The sequence below is a fragment of the Capsicum annuum genome, chromosome 1 (assembly GCF_002878395.1).
Source record: "Capsicum annuum cultivar UCD-10X-F1 chromosome 1, UCD10Xv1.1, whole genome shotgun sequence".
In the NCBI taxonomy this organism is placed as follows: domain Eukaryota; kingdom Viridiplantae; phylum Streptophyta; class Magnoliopsida; order Solanales; family Solanaceae; genus Capsicum; species Capsicum annuum.
The window spans coordinates 14,752,884-14,771,457 of NC_061111.1; the positions used below are offsets into that span (position 1 = coordinate 14,752,884).

The 18,574-nt window shown below is 36.6% G+C and overlaps 2 protein-coding genes across 3 annotated transcripts; one reads left to right on the plus strand and one right to left on the minus strand.

The window, feature by feature from the left end:
* Positions 1-2,612: 2,612 nt before the first annotated feature.
* Positions 2,613-8,351, plus strand: LOC107869066 (poly(U)-specific endoribonuclease-B). Of its 2 annotated transcripts, XM_016715648.2 has the most exons (8): positions 2,613-3,013; positions 3,090-3,158; positions 4,045-4,098; positions 4,975-5,049; positions 5,127-5,192; positions 6,415-7,023; positions 7,199-7,270; positions 7,921-8,351. In XM_016715648.2, the coding sequence occupies exons 1-8, from the start codon at positions 2,909-2,911 to the stop codon at positions 8,152-8,154; spliced, it is 1,284 nt and encodes a 427-aa protein (XP_016571134.1). In that variant the 5' UTR covers positions 2,613-2,908; the 3' UTR covers positions 8,155-8,351. The 2 variants fall into 2 exon arrangements, with proteins under 2 accessions (XP_016571134.1, XP_016571136.1); XM_016715650.2 differs by lacking the exon at positions 4,045-4,098 and having other exon boundaries at positions 2,616-3,013.
* A 479-nt stretch (positions 8,352-8,830) lies between these two features.
* LOC107869081 lies at positions 8,831-18,012 on the minus strand. Its single transcript, XM_016715658.2, has 13 exons — positions 17,826-18,012; positions 17,660-17,707; positions 15,530-15,578; positions 15,401-15,449; positions 13,799-13,869; positions 13,267-13,325; positions 12,951-13,052; positions 12,554-12,611; positions 12,237-12,373; positions 12,050-12,106; positions 11,121-11,218; positions 10,309-10,514; positions 8,831-9,171 (listed from the first exon to the last, which is right to left on the minus strand). Exons 2-13 carry the CDS (start codon positions 17,669-17,671, stop codon positions 9,101-9,103), a joined length of 969 nt encoding a protein of 322 aa, XP_016571144.1. The 5' UTR covers positions 17,672-17,707; positions 17,826-18,012; the 3' UTR covers positions 8,831-9,100.
* Between the last annotated feature and the right edge of the window lie 562 nt (positions 18,013-18,574).

An 18,574-nucleotide genomic window follows, 5' to 3' on the forward strand; every position in this document is an offset into this window, starting at 1 on the left:
TTAGAATTTCTTTTGCTAGGAACTATGACATTGGAAAAGGAGACCATGAACGATTTGATGGCTGCCATAATAGGTATGAAACATGACCTTAGTAGACGAATAGAGAGAATGAAAAAAATAATGGACCGAGTGGAAGGAAGAATGGAAGGGACGGAAAGCTCTCTTTGCAAGGAGTTGGATAACTTGATAGAGAATCCAAGCCTTCCTAATCAAGTTCTTTTGAGTGGATATGCTACACATGAGCTACAAGTTAATCAAACTAACTCTTGCACTCTAGTGAATGAGGCTAGCCAACTAAGTGTGAATGGTAGTTTGTCTTTAGGTGAGCCGAATGTGCCTCCGTTTGGTGAAGATAATGTACAACTTGAGATTGTGGATACACTAGTTGATCCATCTAGTGTTGAGGTCATTGTGGCAAGTGATAGTACATTGTCTTATGGAAGTCATAAAGACCAACTTGTGTGTGAAAATGGTGATGTTAAACATGTTGGCCGATTAACTATGGATGACCCTCTAGTTGTTTTTGTTGTAGACCATGCTAGAATAGATGGGATATATGATTGTACTAGTGGTAGTATTGGGAAAAGGAAATGCATCCTAAATCTGTGTCCATTGACACTCCACCCATTTGATCCCGATGATCATTTGAAGTATGGTGATGAGGATGTCTTTTGGAATGACTTGAATGCGCATGGAGTTTATGGCCTTCCTATCTCGATTTTCAAGCCTATTTGTTGTTCCAAGAAGAGTCTATGTTTTCCACTTGATGAGCAACTCTTGTTCCTTATTTCTTGTCACACTTGTGTGGATAAACTAGTTGACTCTTTCTTGGGAGGGTATTCGGGTAAGAGGGATGTTTGGGTGTATGTGAAGTTTGATCCATCTTGGCAAGATGCTATGATTGATTACACTAATCCTAACCCTCATACCTTGAGGAACTTGTGTTTGCTGGTCCTTCCTATTATTTTGCAAGGTTCGAATTTGAGGTCGAATCCTTTTTCAAGAAGGGAAGGATGATACAAGTACGATCATAATTGTGGACCAATACGTAAAGACTCGAGTTCGGGTGGCTTCCCAACCAATGGAACAAGCTTTGAAGTGTAGAGAACAAGTCCCAACACTCCAAAGCCATCTAATATGCACACTCCAAGGCCTCCCTTTTGTCTTGGCTCATTAAGGGCATTCTAGTCATTTTATATTAAGTTAAAACCTAGGCTATAAGTAGAACATGTTACGTCATTTTGTCATAACTTAGATGATATTTTGAGAGCTCTTTGAGAGTGTTCATACAAGTGTGAATATCACTTGTGACAAGTGTGGAATCACTTGTGTTGGTTGCTTGTTTTGAAACGTTGGTTGCTTGGGGATTCCGTTCCCTTGAGGTCACCGTAAGAACTTGATGTTATTTATATGAATTCTTGGGTCTTAGTGTTCAATATACACTTTGGTTCTTAGTGTTTGTGCATTGTGTGTCAAGTTATCTATCATTCTATCTTATTATTGTTGTTGTGTTCATTCTCGGTTTTGGGTGTCCAAACCCGAGACCTTGTTGTGTCATTTTTGTTCTTGTTATTGTGTTGTAATCTTAGTTTGTGGCTCGCTGATTATAGGTGTTGAACACCTTAAAATCTTGTTGTTATCGTGCTTGTATTGTTATTGTGTAGTGAATCCGAGAGGAATCACCAAAGGGGGTCCTCGATTCTTCAAATCATGGATTGTTTTGGTGTGTGTTAGTGTCTTCCTTGTCGATTTTGTATCACCCTCGGATCAAGTTTCGAAGATGTTATACGTTGCTCGATGCTTCTTATATGGAGTTATAGCATCGATTATTTTTACCTTGAATCCATCTAGACAAGACTGATTTAACCTCATAGTACAATCTTTATTGTTATTAGTAAAAAATTCTAATAAAAAGGTATAGTGTTTGCCATAAATATAAGATAAATACATAATGGATGCTTGAACACCAAGTAGCAATAATATAGGTCGTCCGGCATTGACTTGCATATAATAAACATAACAAATGGACAAATGGGGTTAGATTTGCATACGTAGGAATTGGCCAAGTCAACCAGTAGATGATGACCCAATTTATCCAAAAAATATCCAGAGATCAATGCTAGCATATTTTTCTTATATGATTAACCAAATCAAAAATGACAAATGGATGGCCTTTATCATTTGTGTAAAGATTTTCTTGCTAGACTTTCTTACGTTTGATGTCAACAACTTGCTAATTTATTCATTTAAGTCCCTACTGTCGGCAAGATATTAGTCCCCTTTCAGAAGTATTGAAGATTTTGAATTTTATAATATTAAATTAAAAATACATAGAATATATCAAATATTTTTAAAAAATTTAATCTTGTAATTTTAAATATGTCATGTGAAAATGTTATTCTTACTTATCAATATTTGATTTAATACACCCTTCAAGAAATATTAAATAAAAAAATAATTTTACTATATCAACTCTGTTGCTTATTAAGTCATCTAATTATTCGAAAATGAAGAGTATTTAATAATAAAATTAAAATAGATATAAAATAATATATCGACAAGGAGGAGTTATTTGGATATAAGTACCCTTCATTCTAACTTGAAGGCTGTGAGTTTGAGTCATTAACAAAGCTAAAAAGGATGAGAGTTTGTAGGGAGGTGTTAAAAAAAAAACTAACCTCTTTGTTTTCCAAATTGGACAAGTACAAGTTGAGTAATTAGCCTCAAGTACAAGTACAAATAGCCTCAAATGTCTTACATATTAACAGAAATGCCATTACCCGCCTCTCTTAACTTCATTCAACTGCTACTATTGAATTCTACCACTATCATCACATCACAATACCAATAAATCTCCCGAAAATATTAATTTTTTTTTCCCAAAACATATTTGTTGATTTGATCAATAATGGAAGGTTTAGTAAAGGGATTATTGAATGTGGGTTTAGGCAATGATGAAAATGATAGAGAAAATCAAGATCGTGATGAACGGTCAAGATCCACTTGGGCGCAAGTTAGCACTCATCATTACCACTTACTATATAGTCAATCTCTTTACCTGTACTTATGGTGTATGCTAATATGTGCAGGTGGTGACAGGGGAGCAAGAAGATGATGGGGTTAACAGTGATCATAGAACAACTGGATATAATAGACAGGTTAATTTGGTTTTCTTGATTTTAAAGTTTTTTTTTTTTCAATAGAACTTGGTGATTCCTCCCTTGTGTCCTAGCTTTGGTAGATAGAGTTATGTGATATATGTTGTTGCTAGTGGGAGGTGGCACGTGTCCGTAGATTTTGTCAGGTGCGTGAAAGTTGGCTCAGACACCATAGTTATCATAAAAATTTGATTCTTTTAATTGAACTAGGTGATTCTTCCCGTATGTCGTAGCCTCAGTGGAGTTACCTGATGTATGTTGCTAGTGGGGGTGGCAGCTTGACAGATATCCGTGGAATTAGTTGAGGTGCGTGAAAGCTGGCACGGTTATCACGGTTATCGAAAAAGTTGATTTTTTTAATAGAACTAGGTGATTCTTCCATATGTCCTAACCTCGGTAGATAGAGTTACCTGATATATGTTGCTGGTGGGAAGTGACAACCTAGCAGTATCCCGTGAAATTAGTTGAGATGCGCGAAAGCTTTCTCATACACCACGGTTATTAAAAAAATAAAAGTTTTGATTTTTTTATGAAGAGTTAACGCAAATAGTTGCTCACCCGAGTGATTAAACTAAAAATATCCGATAGATGTATGATATATGTATAATTCATGTATTGTATGTGTGTGGTCATGTATAATGAGTGTATAATCTGTGTATATCGGCTAGAAAATATAAATACTAGTAAATTAGCCTGGTTATTCATGGAAAGATCCCTTTTTTATTCGTTTTAAAAATTTTGATTTTTTTACTTGAGTCAACAGTCTATTGGAAACAATGTCTCTACCTTCACAATTAGGGTTGAGGCTGCGTACACACCACCCGTGGACCCTAATTGTGGGATTACATTGGGTATGTTATTGTTTTAAATTTTGAATTTTTGGCAGGATGAGAGATATGGAAGAAATGAGGAATCAAGGCCTCACATGATGCCCCAAAAGGTGCATACATGTTTTTTTTTCGGTTGATCTTGTGGTGTCTTGTAAGGTTTGACGGTGTTTTTGAGATTGTATGATATATGCCATGAGTATGAGACACCCAATTCTTGAGCTTTATGTGCTCTTTTTCCAGTTTTTAGAGTAGATTTTGCATTTGAATTGTAGTTATTTTAGTAATTATATTCGGTGAAGTTTGAATCTTTAAAGTAATTAGGATTAGCTTGGAATTGATCTCTAGATAGAGTTTGTTTCTGTTGTGTGATGGGATTTCTTGCTTTATAGATTAACCCACTTATAGTTAGACTGGCCAATAAAGAGTTGAATGGGTATAGAGGACTCATATAGCCAGAGAGAGGCAGAGCCAGGATTTATAGTTTATGTTCTGGATAGATTATTTATAGATAGAGGAATATTTTAACACAGCCAAAGCTAATGAGTTCTGCCGAATCCATAGCTAAATCTGTATAGGCCCCTGCGTATAGCAGTTTCCGACTAGTTTGACACCATACATAGTTGTCCTTGTTGTTGTAATAGTTAATCAAAAGAAGGTGCAGGGCTGCTGGTACAGTTCATTTATGCAATTTGAGGGAACAAGATGCAAATGCTGAATTAATAAGGAAAAAGCTCTTGAAATGGTACTGCATGTGCTACAAATTTTTACACGTAACTGTTTGAAGGACAATAAAACTCGGCTTTAATTTTTTCAAATGGAAACTATTTCTAAACTAAAAGAACATTTTCTTGTATAAGATCTCAAGTGAGTTGATGAGATAAGCATAATCATGTCAACGGGTATCATATATTTGTATTGTCAGCGTGTAGTAGTATGCTGTTTTCTGTTTCAATGGTAACTGTTCTCATCAGTCTCAAAACATGCAGGCTTCATCTCAAGGGTACGATAGAAATGAAGACGAGAGGAGAGATAATTTCAACCAAAGCTGTTGGAATCAAAAGGTTTGGTCTGTCTAAAGTATTATATTTATTCCAATCTTCATCATGATGATATTCACTTGTTTTACTGGTATCTGCAGGAGAACGAGGGAAACAATGATGGCTGGGAGATGGTCCAGAAAAAGCCTACTAAACGGCACCAACAGGTATGTTTTACAACTAGAGAACGAATCTATTGTCTAAACAAAAAATAATAAGTGGATGGTTTTCATCAAGACAAGCTTTCTTGTTGTTAAAAGATAGAAGCGTGTTATAATGACATCATCTGGTTAAAGAACTATAGTGAAAACTAAAATGTTAATGGTTTTTCAGCAACTGAACAAAAGTGAAAATAAAGGTGGATCATAGAGTTTAGAAGTCACAACTAACCATGAGGTTAGAACTAGGTTGTGGAATGTCTTCATCACGGGGGCAGGCTGAGTTTTCAAGGTCTTTCTCATACAAATTTATGGACAAGTGAAGGTTAAGTGAGTACGAAAAAATCTCGAGATGTCTGCTTGAGCAAAGATTGTAGGTTGTGCTATGCAATTTTAACTCCATCTTTTTTGCTGGTGATTTAGTGGTTTCAGAACGGTAATGCAACGATACTTATCTTACTTGTGAGGCTTGGAAAAAAATTGCTAAGAGATGTTGAGACATCCATAACTCCTCTTACTTTCATTTTTCCTTCCAGTTAATGATATAAAATCTTAGGAGCTTTATATAAAGTACTTCATGAGAATATGTGGGTGGTAATTGAGGCATGTAGAGTAGAAACCTATATTAACAAACAGATCATTTGAAACTAACTTGACCTTGATAGGTTGGAGGGAGAGGGAAGTTCCAATGCCAACCGTGCTTCTAAAAGTATAGGAACTCAAAAGTTTAAAAATGCTAGGAATTAAAATTTGATGCATTCTAAGATCCCCATCGTCTGTCCAAAAAAATTGTCCTTTTGATGTGTACTTGCTAGTTCCTCTCTCGTGGTTGTTGAAATAACTCTTTTGAGTAGTCAGATCAAGTACCGTGTTCTGGGCAGATTGTGTTTCCTCTTCTAGCTGTTGTTTTGTTTCTTTCTGTTATTCAATTGTAGTACTATATGTTTATATTGGAAAAATCTAGTATTTCTAACAACTAATGAAAGGAGTTGAAGATTTTTCCCGTTTACAGATGTCTTTTGTTTAGTTGATGGGCCATTCAAAATCCTTTCTGTTAATTTTTTTTCCTTGTGCTTTATACTTTTCCATCTACTTGATGTTGTTCTTTTGCATGTGCACCTCTTAATATCAATTAATTTCTGTTCTGCATTTTCTGGAGTTCTTTTTCAAGATCACCTCATCTTAAAATTATGCTTGTCATCATATGGAAACTGTGAATATGCGGCAACAGGTAAAAATGGGTTACTGGGACAATTACAAGAAACCCCTTGATGAACAAAGTTACTCCAATGAGGTTGAATATGGAGCTGAACTGGAACCCTCCCAAGAAGAACTTTCAGACTTATCGAAAGCATGCAACAAACTATGGGAACTTGATTTAAACCGCTTAGTTCCAGGAAAGGATTACCAGATTGATTGTGGTGAAGGGAAAAAGGTGTACCAAAAGGAGGATATGGCGGAAGGATGCTTATTTTCCTGGCTGAGTGATGATGTTTCTAACAAGCCTACTTATTCGCGTTTCTGTTCCCTTTTGGATAATTATAATCCACATCAGGGAAGTAAGGAGAATGTAACACCTGAAGAAAAGCGAGAACAAACAGCATTCATTGAAGAGATCAGTAGAACTGCACCAATTAAATATCTGCATAAGTATCTGTCATTGAAAGGCATAGTTTCTGGTGCTTATGAAGAATTTAAGAGAATGTTGACACATCTCTGGTTCGACCTTTATGGTCGAGGTGGTACATCCGCTTCCTCTTCAGCTTTTGAACATGTTTTTGTTGGAGAGATAAAGGAGCGCGGGGAGAAAGAAGTGTCTGGATTTCACAACTGGCTTCAGGTGCAATTCCTGGTTTTCATTTATTACTAGTGCTTGTTCAATAGATTTCATAGCTTGTACCGTTTATCCTTAGTATGTGTCCCTTCACCAGAAACTGCATTTGAAGTGCAGAAGTCCTGATTTGTGGAAGGAAAATAAGAAAAACTTATATTCTTCTATGTTTTATGCTTTGCAGTTCTATTTAGAGGAAGCTAAGGGAAATGTTGACTATCAAGGCTATATATTCCCCCGAAGGCGTGGAGAGATTGTAAGTCATACCACTCTTTAATTTGGTTGTCTAAGCAATGAATGGAATTTGATATCTGATACATGATTCACTTAGCTTTGTTCAGAATTTTGCAAGTGTTCTAGTAAAAGAAATTATATGTATTGACAATTTCTCATTCTGATCATCCCATGCCTCAGAAAAATGGCACTGTTTGATGTCAAATACTCCCTCCCTTGCAATTTGTCTGTCTCGTTTTGACTTGGCACGAAGTTTAAGAAAGAAAGGAAAACTCTTGAATCTTGAGGTCTTAAACTAAAGAAGTAAATATACTTAGAATGTACCAAAATACTTTTCAATCTTGTGTCTTAAACATGTCATATGAAAAGTTGGAATTAAAGAGTTATCAAAAAAGGAAAGAGGCTTTCTTGTTGAAATGAACTAAAAAGAAAAGCAAGACAAACAAATTGAAACGGACGGAGTAACTAACAATCTCTGGAGAAAATTTCATTGTGTAAACATTGTCAAGTATGCTTAAGGTGATATATCAGCCATATCATATGGAAATGCAGAATCTTGTTCAAAGATGCTGATGTATTGGTGTAAAAGATACAATATATCTACCTTAGTTTTTCCTGAATCTATTTGTATTCATTCAGCATGTTAACTTAAGTTCTCTTTTCTAAATGCAGCCTGACTCAGAAACTCAACTGCTCACCATACAGTTTGAATGGAACGGCGTCCTAAAATCTGTGTCAAGCAGTTTGATTGGAGTCAGCCCCGAATTTGAAGTTGCTATCTACACTCTGTGTTACTTTGTTGGAGGAGAGGAAAACCACGTCGAGATTGGTCCATATCCTGTTAACATAAAATGCTATCGTTTGGGAGATAACATTGGTTCTGCTTTCCCTGTGGCCGAATGTTGAATGTCCACACATCATTTCTGTGATTTACATCACTATGGCCACTCAACAAAAACATTGACCAAGGTTATGGTATTACTGGATCAAATATGTTGGTGGAAATGTTTTTCATTTATTTCAGAAAAATATTGTTGCCCAAAATTATCACTGTTGTCATATTTCAACTGCTGGTGAAATGAAAATGCTGAATATTTTCTTTTCCTTGAGACTTAACATAAACATTGCCTTCACAATGCTACGACGACATGCCTAATGTAGTCCCCCGAGTAGGGACTGAGGGGGAGACGACATACCTAATGTAGTCCCCCGAGTAGGGTCTGAGGGGGATATTCATACGCTGACTTTACTCCTACCATGAGAAGTAGAGAGGTTGTTTCAATGAGACATGCGGCTCGAGAAAACAACGAAGCGAAGAAACCAAGACAAACTACTAAAGCATGCTGAAAAAGGAACAATAATTACAACAAAACAAACCAACAAGGGATGTGATGGAATGGTAAGTATTCCATTCTTAACCAAAGTTCTTGAATTCGAGTTCCCCTGGGAACAGAGTCGCCTTTATTAGGGGAGCACTTTACTCCTCAATGTGGGACTTCCCGGTGCAAATTCGGATTTAGTTGGACTCCAGCGCAGATACCAAACATTCAGTGAGAAATAAAAAAAAAAAAACAAAATAATATGACAAACGAATCACAAGGGACAAGATATTGTTGTTGTGATTGTGAATTCTCTTCAATTTTTTCCCTCAAAACATAATCGTTAGGCTTGACAGCAAAAGGCAAATTGCCATGAACCAGGTAAAAGAAAACAAAAGGAAGATAACTACCACACTGGATTTTCAAAATATACATGTATAAAACAATAAAAGTTAAAAGCATTCAGTTTATAACCAGCGCATTCACTACACAACATGCAACCGGGCGCTACTCCATGTCATAAATAATTACAACTATGTTGAGCTTGTGTGTGGAAACATGTCCTGCAGAGTTTGCGGAAGATTCAACACAATTTCTGCATATGCTGCAACAAACAAGATGTCAGCTACTAATTTGTCCAAATCGATACATAAAATTAAAAATCAACATCAAAGAAGCTTGGGCGGGTGTTTTAACGCAGAAGGAAAAAGAATAAAAGAAGCTTCGGAAGTAAAATCAAAGTTTCCCCTCCCAGATTATCTAACTTTTTGGATTGCCCAACATTATCTTTATTTCTCAAAGTAAAAAATGTATACTGTCACACCATTCTGTACTTTCTTCTTCTTTTTTTTTTTTTGGAGAAGGTAAGACTATTTTGTATTTTATTAATGCTTATTTCATCAACTACTATGTCTCCCTCCCAAATAGAAAAGGAAGATTCTGAGAACCATTTACCAAAACAAGAACATGACACTAGGTATAAAGAAGTACGTCTTCAATTCTCCAGGTAGTACTAGGCGACAAGTTCTGCATCTACACCAAGTCTACTTCTGAAATAAAGCAAAGCTTTCATAATTGTTGCCTTCTTTTTTACAGTAGACCCTAGCGGTCCAGTCCTCCGGACCATGCACATCGCGGGAGCTTTAGCGCAGACTGCCCTTTTTTAATCATGTCGCGTCTATTACTCACCAATGGGTTCAATTTCCCTTGTGATGTCCTATGAATAACTCTTCAACAGTAAGATGAGGGTTTTACCCATAGTTCAGCAATTCTTTATTAGTTATACTTGCTATCTCCAGAGAAGGAAAGCATACAGATTACAGGCAGATATGTTGTCACCAGAAGACTTCTCGTGATTTAGCCTTTTAATTACCACGTAAAAGAAATGCTGATTACAATAGATACTTGAGACCTTGTTAGGTTGGATGTTGGATGCCAAATTTACAAAGAGAAGCTACGTCTTGCTTGTATTGTTGTAACTGTATTCTTAACCCTTTTTACGCTTGACATATTACTTATCATTCTAGCAACTCCGATCTCATAATAATCAAAAACTCAAAACGGCTATATTTAGGAGCTCTTTGTTGTTTTTCAAAGGTTAACCCAGAAATCAGAATTAACAGGAGCTCCTCGTGAATAGTACAAAACATATTAGGAGTTCTTCATGAAGGACACAGAATATGCATTGTCAAACAAATAACACGTATATTAAGAGAGGGGAATTCAGATAAAGAAGGCAAACCTTCCGGCAGACTCATGGTCCGGAGTGCATCCTCTGCATATGTCAAACACGCTGGGATAGGGTGACTTCCAACTACATTTTCTTTCTGACTCAAGGAAATTGCATCAGAAGATTTCTTGGATTTGGGCATAGGCCATGCCAGGACACTAACCCCAGTAGGAAGTGTAGAGATCAGATCCGCATATCTCAGACTAACTGTCACCTTGCTGCAAGAAGGAAAGCAAATGTTGGTAAGAGTTGGAGTTTGCAAGTTAACCCATAATCAAAACATGCGGATTACTAGAATAGCACTCTGTGTAGTAACCAAGATTACATGTCAAACATTTGCTTTAAGCAGACACACAGATAATGAGACCAAATGAAACATTGGACCGGAAAAATTGTTAGTCAGACGCACACAAAGGCAAGTAACATACACCCAACCAGACAATGAAGAAATTTGCTACATATCACGAACAGGAGAGCGGAGGCTGTGCTATCGGCTAATAACATTTATTTCCAGTTACCAAGTCAAATAAAGTAATTCACCGCGATTGTTATGCCATATATATACGTTGCTTCATAGTTCACAGTATTGTTAGTTTCTTCACATAGTAATATTCAAGTTGGAAGCTAATTATATTCCTGCTTTTGCAGCCTAAACAACATAGTCTGGTTCACTTGGTTCTTCTATTCAGTACTTCCACAAGACCACTCACGACCTAGGGAAGATCCAAGTTAGAAAAGTTAAAATAAAATAAAAGATTCAAAGTCAACCTGTGGTGAAGCACAGTGAAACATAAGATACAATAACAGAGAAAGAAAGGGCATACGAATCAAAATCTTCAAGCACAAACTCGATCATATGGTATGGAAGACTATGATAGAGTTCACCAATTTGATTTCCATACAACTCTTTAATAAGCCGAACCTGCAAAGAACAAGTTGTATTTTACCAATAGAAATATGTCACTGAAATATATTCTGATAGGTAAAGTAAACTTATATCTAGACGGCAGTGAAGAAAACCCTATTAAAGCACTAAAATAGCGAGATAGTCTGTGTTATCCATCGTACGTGAATTTCATCCCCTCTTAACACATTAAAAAATTTGTTAATTTTCTGTTTTGAATTTCTGAATTACAATTACATCCCACAAACCAAAATTCTTTTTTCTTTTTTTTGATGAAGTAAAGAGATTTCATGAGAGGCATCAAGAAGATGCATTAAAAGTTACAAAGGACGGAATGAGATTGCTCCTGTAAAACAAAACTATACTGGTCTAGCACCAGGGAGATTACACATTCCAGAAAATAGTCGAAACTAATTACAGGGGTCTGGTCTAGCCAACAAAAAGATTAAGCAAGCATTCTACTTTAGGGTCGTGATATCTTTCTTCTGCTTTCCAGTTGAAATCTTCTCTGTGTCCGATTATTATCTTTATTACAATGTTAAGCTGAAATCCTCTCTATTTGGATATTTAGGTTTCCTTTCCCTCGTTCATCAACTGTCCAACCCCAAAGGTGATTCTACCTCTTTAATTCTATTATGGCTCAGCCCCTATGTTGTCCTAATTATTCCACCAAATCTTCTATGAAAACTAGTAAATGATTAACGAAATTGAAGAGTCCCAAAGCAAAGTTGCAAAGGGAGTAAGTGTGTGATTCAAGCCCATGATTGAACAAGAAACGGATGAATAATACATTTCACCAACAAAAATGGGAAGAGCTCTAGTACTTAATTATTTCTAAATTAGGCATACCTGTTCCCGTCTATCTACATAGGCTTGCAACAAATCTCCAACATGGTCAATAAATCTCTGAAGAAATCATGAATACAAGTTCAGAAGTATCAACTCAGTACTATATATGAAAGAGCTACAATCTAATACAAATGAAGCAATGACCATATTATAACAGGATTTAATATAAATGATGTAGAAACCATACTATTGCATTTGACGAGAGAAACTCATTTTCAGTGTCACGTATTGGCAAGAAAAAAGGAACTGTATGTTCCAGAACAGTCATCTTCTCCAGAAATGACTTGCTCTCAAGCACACAGTGGTATAGGTCACACGATTCGCCTGTAAATTAGACAAATTGACATCATTCACCAATAGTCTAGATGAAAAATCAAATTTTGACCACACCTCTAACACAATAAACTTCATTGGGGAAATTGGTACAGGTATATCAAAGTAATGTATCGGAATGCTCCCAACTGGAAAATAATAGCCATCACTAGACAATAGCACGTGAAGTACCTGCAAATGAAGTCTCATATTGTATGCCAATCCTTGCTCCTTCCAAGCAACAAATAATCTGCACGAAAAAAACAAAAAAGTAAAATAAAGTCAGGTCCACATCCCTCAAAATTCCAAGCCCCATCAACACTGCCAACTTGGTCTGATAGAAACATAGAAAACAAAGTCAAACTAGTCAAGTAAACTATACACCAATCAGCATTTAGTGGAAATCCAAGATGCGGAAATGAAAAGCAAACACAAAGCTACTCAAATAATCAAACTTGATCAACAAACCACTTAAAACATTACAAGAAAATTGTTTTGAAATCCAGAACTCTGAACAGGTAATAACTTAAAGGGATCCTTCACAAATAATTTCTCCTACAAGCCACGATAGTTACCGGACACAGCGTACCTTATTCCCAACTCTGTAGGTAATTTTTTCAAGAAATGACATTGGCAACTGGGTTATGTCCCCCGGCATTTGCATGGCCTTTCTTTCAGCCTCCATATGTACCTAAGATAAATTGAATCATGTAACAAAAAACATGTGAGAGAATCTGAGAACAAACGTAGAATAGTAGATCAGTAAGCTAAACATGTAGGTGTCTGAATCCAGCAACCGCTGATGTGGTGAGAGAAAAACCAGATTACTGACTGCTCGGATGGAAAGAGAAGTATCTTAAGGGAAAAAACAAGTTCGAGCTAAACAAATATTTAACCATTCATACCCGCTCTCTTATTGTTGCCAATAAGCCATCATTCCATTGCTCACCTTCTAAGCTAAGTTCTGCAAAAGAATCAAACGAGACAGGAATATCCTGTTGTCCAGACTAGAACAAGTACATTTGAAGGATAACTGAGGACCAACCAGGAAACAAGAAGTCAATGAATGAGCAAGTCAAAATCCTTTCCTTTTCCTTTTTTCTTTTCATTGATGAACAAGTTAACAAGATAAATATTAAACTTCACAACAATATTTTTGAAGCTTTTTTTTTTCAAGTAACAATTTTATAAAACTTTGTAGCCATATACTGCGGTTATAAGGTAAGCTAAGTAGTTTAGATTAGATACAAACAACTTACAAAAAGATAGCAGAAAATAACAAGCAAAAATCAAGTAGTAGACTAAGCATTACGTTGCATACCAAAAATGAATCATTCCAGTACTATTTGTGTGCTCGCAACTTAAATACAACACAAACAAGAGCAAGAGAAAGAGCATATCAGAATTAGATGCAGTCGATAATTCTAACAAAGTTACCTTGAGCTTGAGAAGCACGTGCGGCTTCAAATTCCCTTTGTAGACGCTCAAAAATTGACTTGTCAGAATCCCTAGAAGAACCATAATTTTCATCGTTATTTGGTTATTCAGCACCAAAATGAATGAAATGCCAGAAAACATAACTATGGAAACGGGAACCACTCGTTTTGGATCCATCTAGGTAACCTAAGTGCTTGCAAAGATGCTATTATGCCCGGGAGAATAAACATGTACACTTTATCTGAGCCAAAAGTTTGAGCTCTTGATAAAATTCTCTTTGATGGAATATCTCTTCATTTTTATAATGTACTAATTTTATATAAAAACTTGGGCATAAAAAGCCCGCATTTACAAAGGTATACCAAACAGTGGACAACAACAACATACCCGGTATATTCCCACATGGTGGGGTCTGGGGAGGGTAGAATGTACGCGGTCCATAACACTACTACCCCAGAGGTGAGGTAGAAAGGTTGCTTCCAATTGTGGTTCTTTTCAATAACACCCAATCATCTATACAAAGAGGAACTCCATGCGTGCACCCAAAAAAGGGATATAAGACTAGTTTTCAATTGTAGTAATTCATCTTTATAATTTATACCCTAAAAAAACTCTCCTATTTCTTTCTGTCCAAAGAAACTACTTTTCAATTGTAATAATTCATCTACCCTCAAAAGCTCTCCTATTTCTTTCTCTTCAATGAAACCACATAAGCGCCAATTGAGCCGCATTCCAAGCCCTGTGTCTATTCTTCTGTCTACCACAAGAAAAATCCAACTGAATGTAATGTCCTTCACAATTCTTGGCATCACCCACGAGATACCAAACAAGATGAAATAGCTCTTAATCAAATGAAACTGAAAATTATATGTCATAAGCTCTAAAGTAGTTTAACTGAAAAGTATATGTCATACTCCCTCTGACTAGAAATAGTCCTACTTTCTTTTTGGCAAGCTCCACAATAACAATGATGCCACGTTCCTTAAAAAAGGAAGTTACGACACATTTTATATAACACAAAGGTTTGATAGGACCCACATTTAATCTTATCAATAAACATTTTCTTCTATTTTATTCTTTTGTTTTTTTTTGATAACCATGGCGTCTAGGCCAGCTTCCGGGCACCTCAACTAAATCCAAGGGATACTTGTCACCTCCCACCCGCAACAGATACCAGAGTTAGATACCAATTAACTCTGTCCACCAAGGCTAGGAAAGATGGGAAGAGTCACCTAGTGTTTTTTGCCTAGAGAAGGAATCTTCATTTAAACTTTTCGAACTGGTTTTCCCTTATCGTGAATTCCTTTGTTCTTTCTTACCTTTGCGGTCCTCTATTCACATTCTTTAATTAAAGAATTCCCATATTAAACCTAAAGCCATCCTACCATCACATATATCCAACTGCAACTGTGTGACCTACTCTTCAGCTCCTTTAGTAAACTTCAACCCTAAAATGAATGGCACAATCTCTTGCTTGCAATTTACTATGTGTCATTTGGTTACAGCAAAAATTCTAGAAAAGATATGAGATTTACTTAATAAAAATTGTAAGCTCATGTAAATACCAGTAAAAGGAATCAAGTACATCTCAAAATCCAATACCTAGAAAGACGCTCTGCTAGATCCGCATGTCTCTTAAGAACATTTGAAACTGCCAGCAAAAGGAGCAATATCAATACGGGATGATTTAAGGGCCAAGAAAACAATCGACAAAAATGAAGAGAAGGTTACATTTAGCCCGTACAGCGTCCAGCTTTATATCCTCCTCTCGCATATAGTTCTAACAAGCAGCCAATGAAAGGTTATAAGCATTGAAAATATAAATAATGTCCAATAAGAAATTGCAAAATTTAGTCCTTTTCCACTTCAAGAAAGGTCATAAACATTTATCAATATAAATACAGAGCAATAAGAAAACGCAAAAATTAGTCCTTTTCCACTTCCAAAAGAAGGGAATACATTTATGCACTTCAAAGCACGTATTTCAAATAAGAGAGCCATTACTAAACTATTTCTCATGCGGGGAGGGGGGGGGGGGGGGGGATTTATGGGCAAAAAAGGGGCACGTGATCTCTCCGTAAAATTAGGTAGTTTCTAAAATTGATATAATATTATATTTTAGCACCCATGCTATAAAAGGGCAGCCCGGTGCACTAAAGCTACCGCTATGCGCGGTGTCCGGGGAAGGGCCCACCACAAGAGTGTATCGTATGCAGCCTTACCTTGCATTTCTGCCAGAGGCTGTTTCCAAGACTTAAACCCATGACCTCCTGGTCACATGGCAGCAACTTTAGCACCCATGCTATAAGAAGGTTAAATAGTGCACGCGGTTGAATGTTGAGTTATTTAATTTGAGGACTAGAGATCGATTGAGGACTAGAGATCGATTGAGGACTAGAGATCGATTCCCACTTAATACTTTTTCTCTTTCTTTTTTTAAGTGGTGCACCCATGTTCTAGAAATTCGCCTCTGATTCTTCAAATATTTGAAAGCTGTTAAATCTTCAGTAGATATAATATGTTTACATGCGCTCAAGAGAGAGATCTACCGGTCGATTCTCAACAGGGGCAACACTCACTGAATTGCTGCATTCTGGCTAATACATGGTAAGTGGAGGCCTGTAACTGTGTTGGTAGGAGTTAAAGGTAGCTGCTACCTTGTGTACTACTCTTGCAGTATTTAAAACTCCCTAAGATTATCCTTTCCCCTAGCTGACCTTCCTCCCACATCACAAAAAAAACATTGTGGTGTCAAACCCAGACAGATGCATGTATCGTAGAGCAATAGATGTAACTAAAATTGTTTGAGCTTGCATCCAAGGGTGTAGCCGAGTGGTAATGCAGTGGGTTGAGAAACATGAGGTCTCAGGTTCAAACCTGAAACCACCCTAGCAGAGACAAAAGACATTAGGTGATTTCTTCCCATCTGTCCTAATCTTGACAGATAAAGCTCCCTGATACTGTCAATCTGTTGCTAGTGGGAGGTGCCATTCCCTCTCTATCTGTCTCTTGATCCCTCATTCCACTAATCTGTTGTTACCGACTCCTGCAAGGCATAGACTCTCCATTTTTTGTCTAATCAGCGGCAGGTGTTCGTCAACGATGAAAGCCGCTGATCTTCAGACTCAAGTGGAGAAAGAGGGACAGACTCCAGAGGGCTTTTGGGAACTGGGGAAGATGGATAGATTATAGAGCTAGGGTAGGGGCAAATCAAAGGGGAATGAAGATTGGGCATGGACGAGTCTCGACTGGGCCAAATTGATTTACAAAGTAAAACTTCCCCTATCGTATCATTAACCGGTGTAGGATTCCAGATTGGGTTCAAGATTCGAGTCTCATCGACCTTCCCTCTCTTCTCAGGGTGAGGCAAGGAATTGTTTCAAATGTTTGTTATTCAATATCTCGGCTGCTCAAAAAGCTTGACTCAAAGCTTTCCTAACATGAAGGCATATTGTTATGAGTTCTATGCTAAGCAAGACCTTATTATGGAAACACCATCAATAGAAACAATTCCGATACAAATGGCCAAAGATATACTGATCAAAGAGAAAAAAGAAAAAGGCAAAGCAAAAACATAATTCCTGTAACTTTCATGATTTACATTGGACTAAGGTGAAACTCCTCCATCCTACCTCCCCTTCCCTCCCTCTCCCTCCCCCCCACCCCCAACCTCATATACATCACTACTAAATTTTGTAGCTATAATCCTATTTAGCCACGGATTTTTGTTAGCTACGAGCAAATTAGCAATGATGTTCGTAGCTAATTCCAGCTTTTTTAATAATGATGAAATATTCTAACATTAAATAAAAAAACAAGCCAAAATTTACTAGCAACTCAAGTTTTTCCAAGAATTATTACCACTTCTCCCATTCTAACAGCTTCAATCCCTATTCTCAATCTGATAAACTGCAACAACAACAACAACGAAAACAATAGAAATTAACAAAAAATAGGTGGGGATCACTGTTTATACACCAAAAATACAAATTCAAGTTGTACAAAAAATTAAAAAAGAGAAACTGACCAACAGCTAAAACTTGAGCTTTGTTCTAAAGTTCTTGAATCGCCGGGAATAGGCAAAACGGAGGAGCCGGAAAAAGGTTAAGGTGACGGTGACTGACGGTCCGGAAGTACAAAGTTTCTTTTTTTTTTTTCCCTCTGTCGCTTGTTGGTTTTTGGCTTTTATAGTTGACTCCTCTATTATATTTAATATTACAGTTTTGACCCCAGAGTTTTAAGTTCTTTCATAGGAGTCTCCGAATTTGTTTAACATTTGTTTGATCTAATGACGTCTCAAATAATACTGGTCATTCTCAATTTTACTTGCGCAAAGGTTACATTGAATTTTGGATCAAAATAGTGTTAAATAAGGAATAATTTCAATAAATGAGTTTGTTAGATTTTTTATGATCAAAATGGTGAAAACGCATGGTGTATGAAGCACCTTCGTGTGCAATTTTTACGTTAAAAATAGACGGACCGTTAAATATATTTGCACTGAAGGTACTCTACTCTCACGAGTCTTCAGTGAATGTTTTACATTTTAAAAAAGGGTTCATTAATAGTCATGAGCCTTCCGTAAATTTTACATTTTGAAGAAAGACTCATTTCTTTTAATGCACCTTCAATATAAATTTTATTATCCCAAAATCTGAAAAAAAAACTGTCATTTTCTGAATTGATGAAATGATAGAAGACTATTTTTTTACACACTCATCTTTAGCAATGCACCTTCAATCAAATTACAAAAATACCCTTAAGAGTATCTCCAAA

Coding starts and splice junctions, on each gene's coding strand:
- LOC107869066 (XM_016715648.2), top strand. CDS start 2,909: ATGGAAGGTTTAGTAAAGGGATTATTGAATGTGGGTTTAGGCAATGAT. Junction 3,014..3,089: donor CAAGATCCACTTGGGCGCAA/GTTAGCACTCAT, acceptor TAATATGTGCAG/GTGGTGACAGGGGAGCAAGA. Junction 4,099..4,974: donor CTCACATGATGCCCCAAAAG/GTGCATACATGT, acceptor CAAAACATGCAG/GCTTCATCTCAAGGGTACGA.
- LOC107869081 (XM_016715658.2), bottom strand. Junction 13,326..13,798: donor ACGTGCTTCTCAAGCTCAAG/GTAACTTTGTTA, acceptor ATTCTTTTGCAG/AACTTAGCTTAGAAGGTGAG. Junction 9,172..10,308: donor GACCATGAGTCTGCCGGAAG/GTTTGCCTTCTT, acceptor TGTTTGTTGCAG/CATATGCAGAAATTGTGTTG.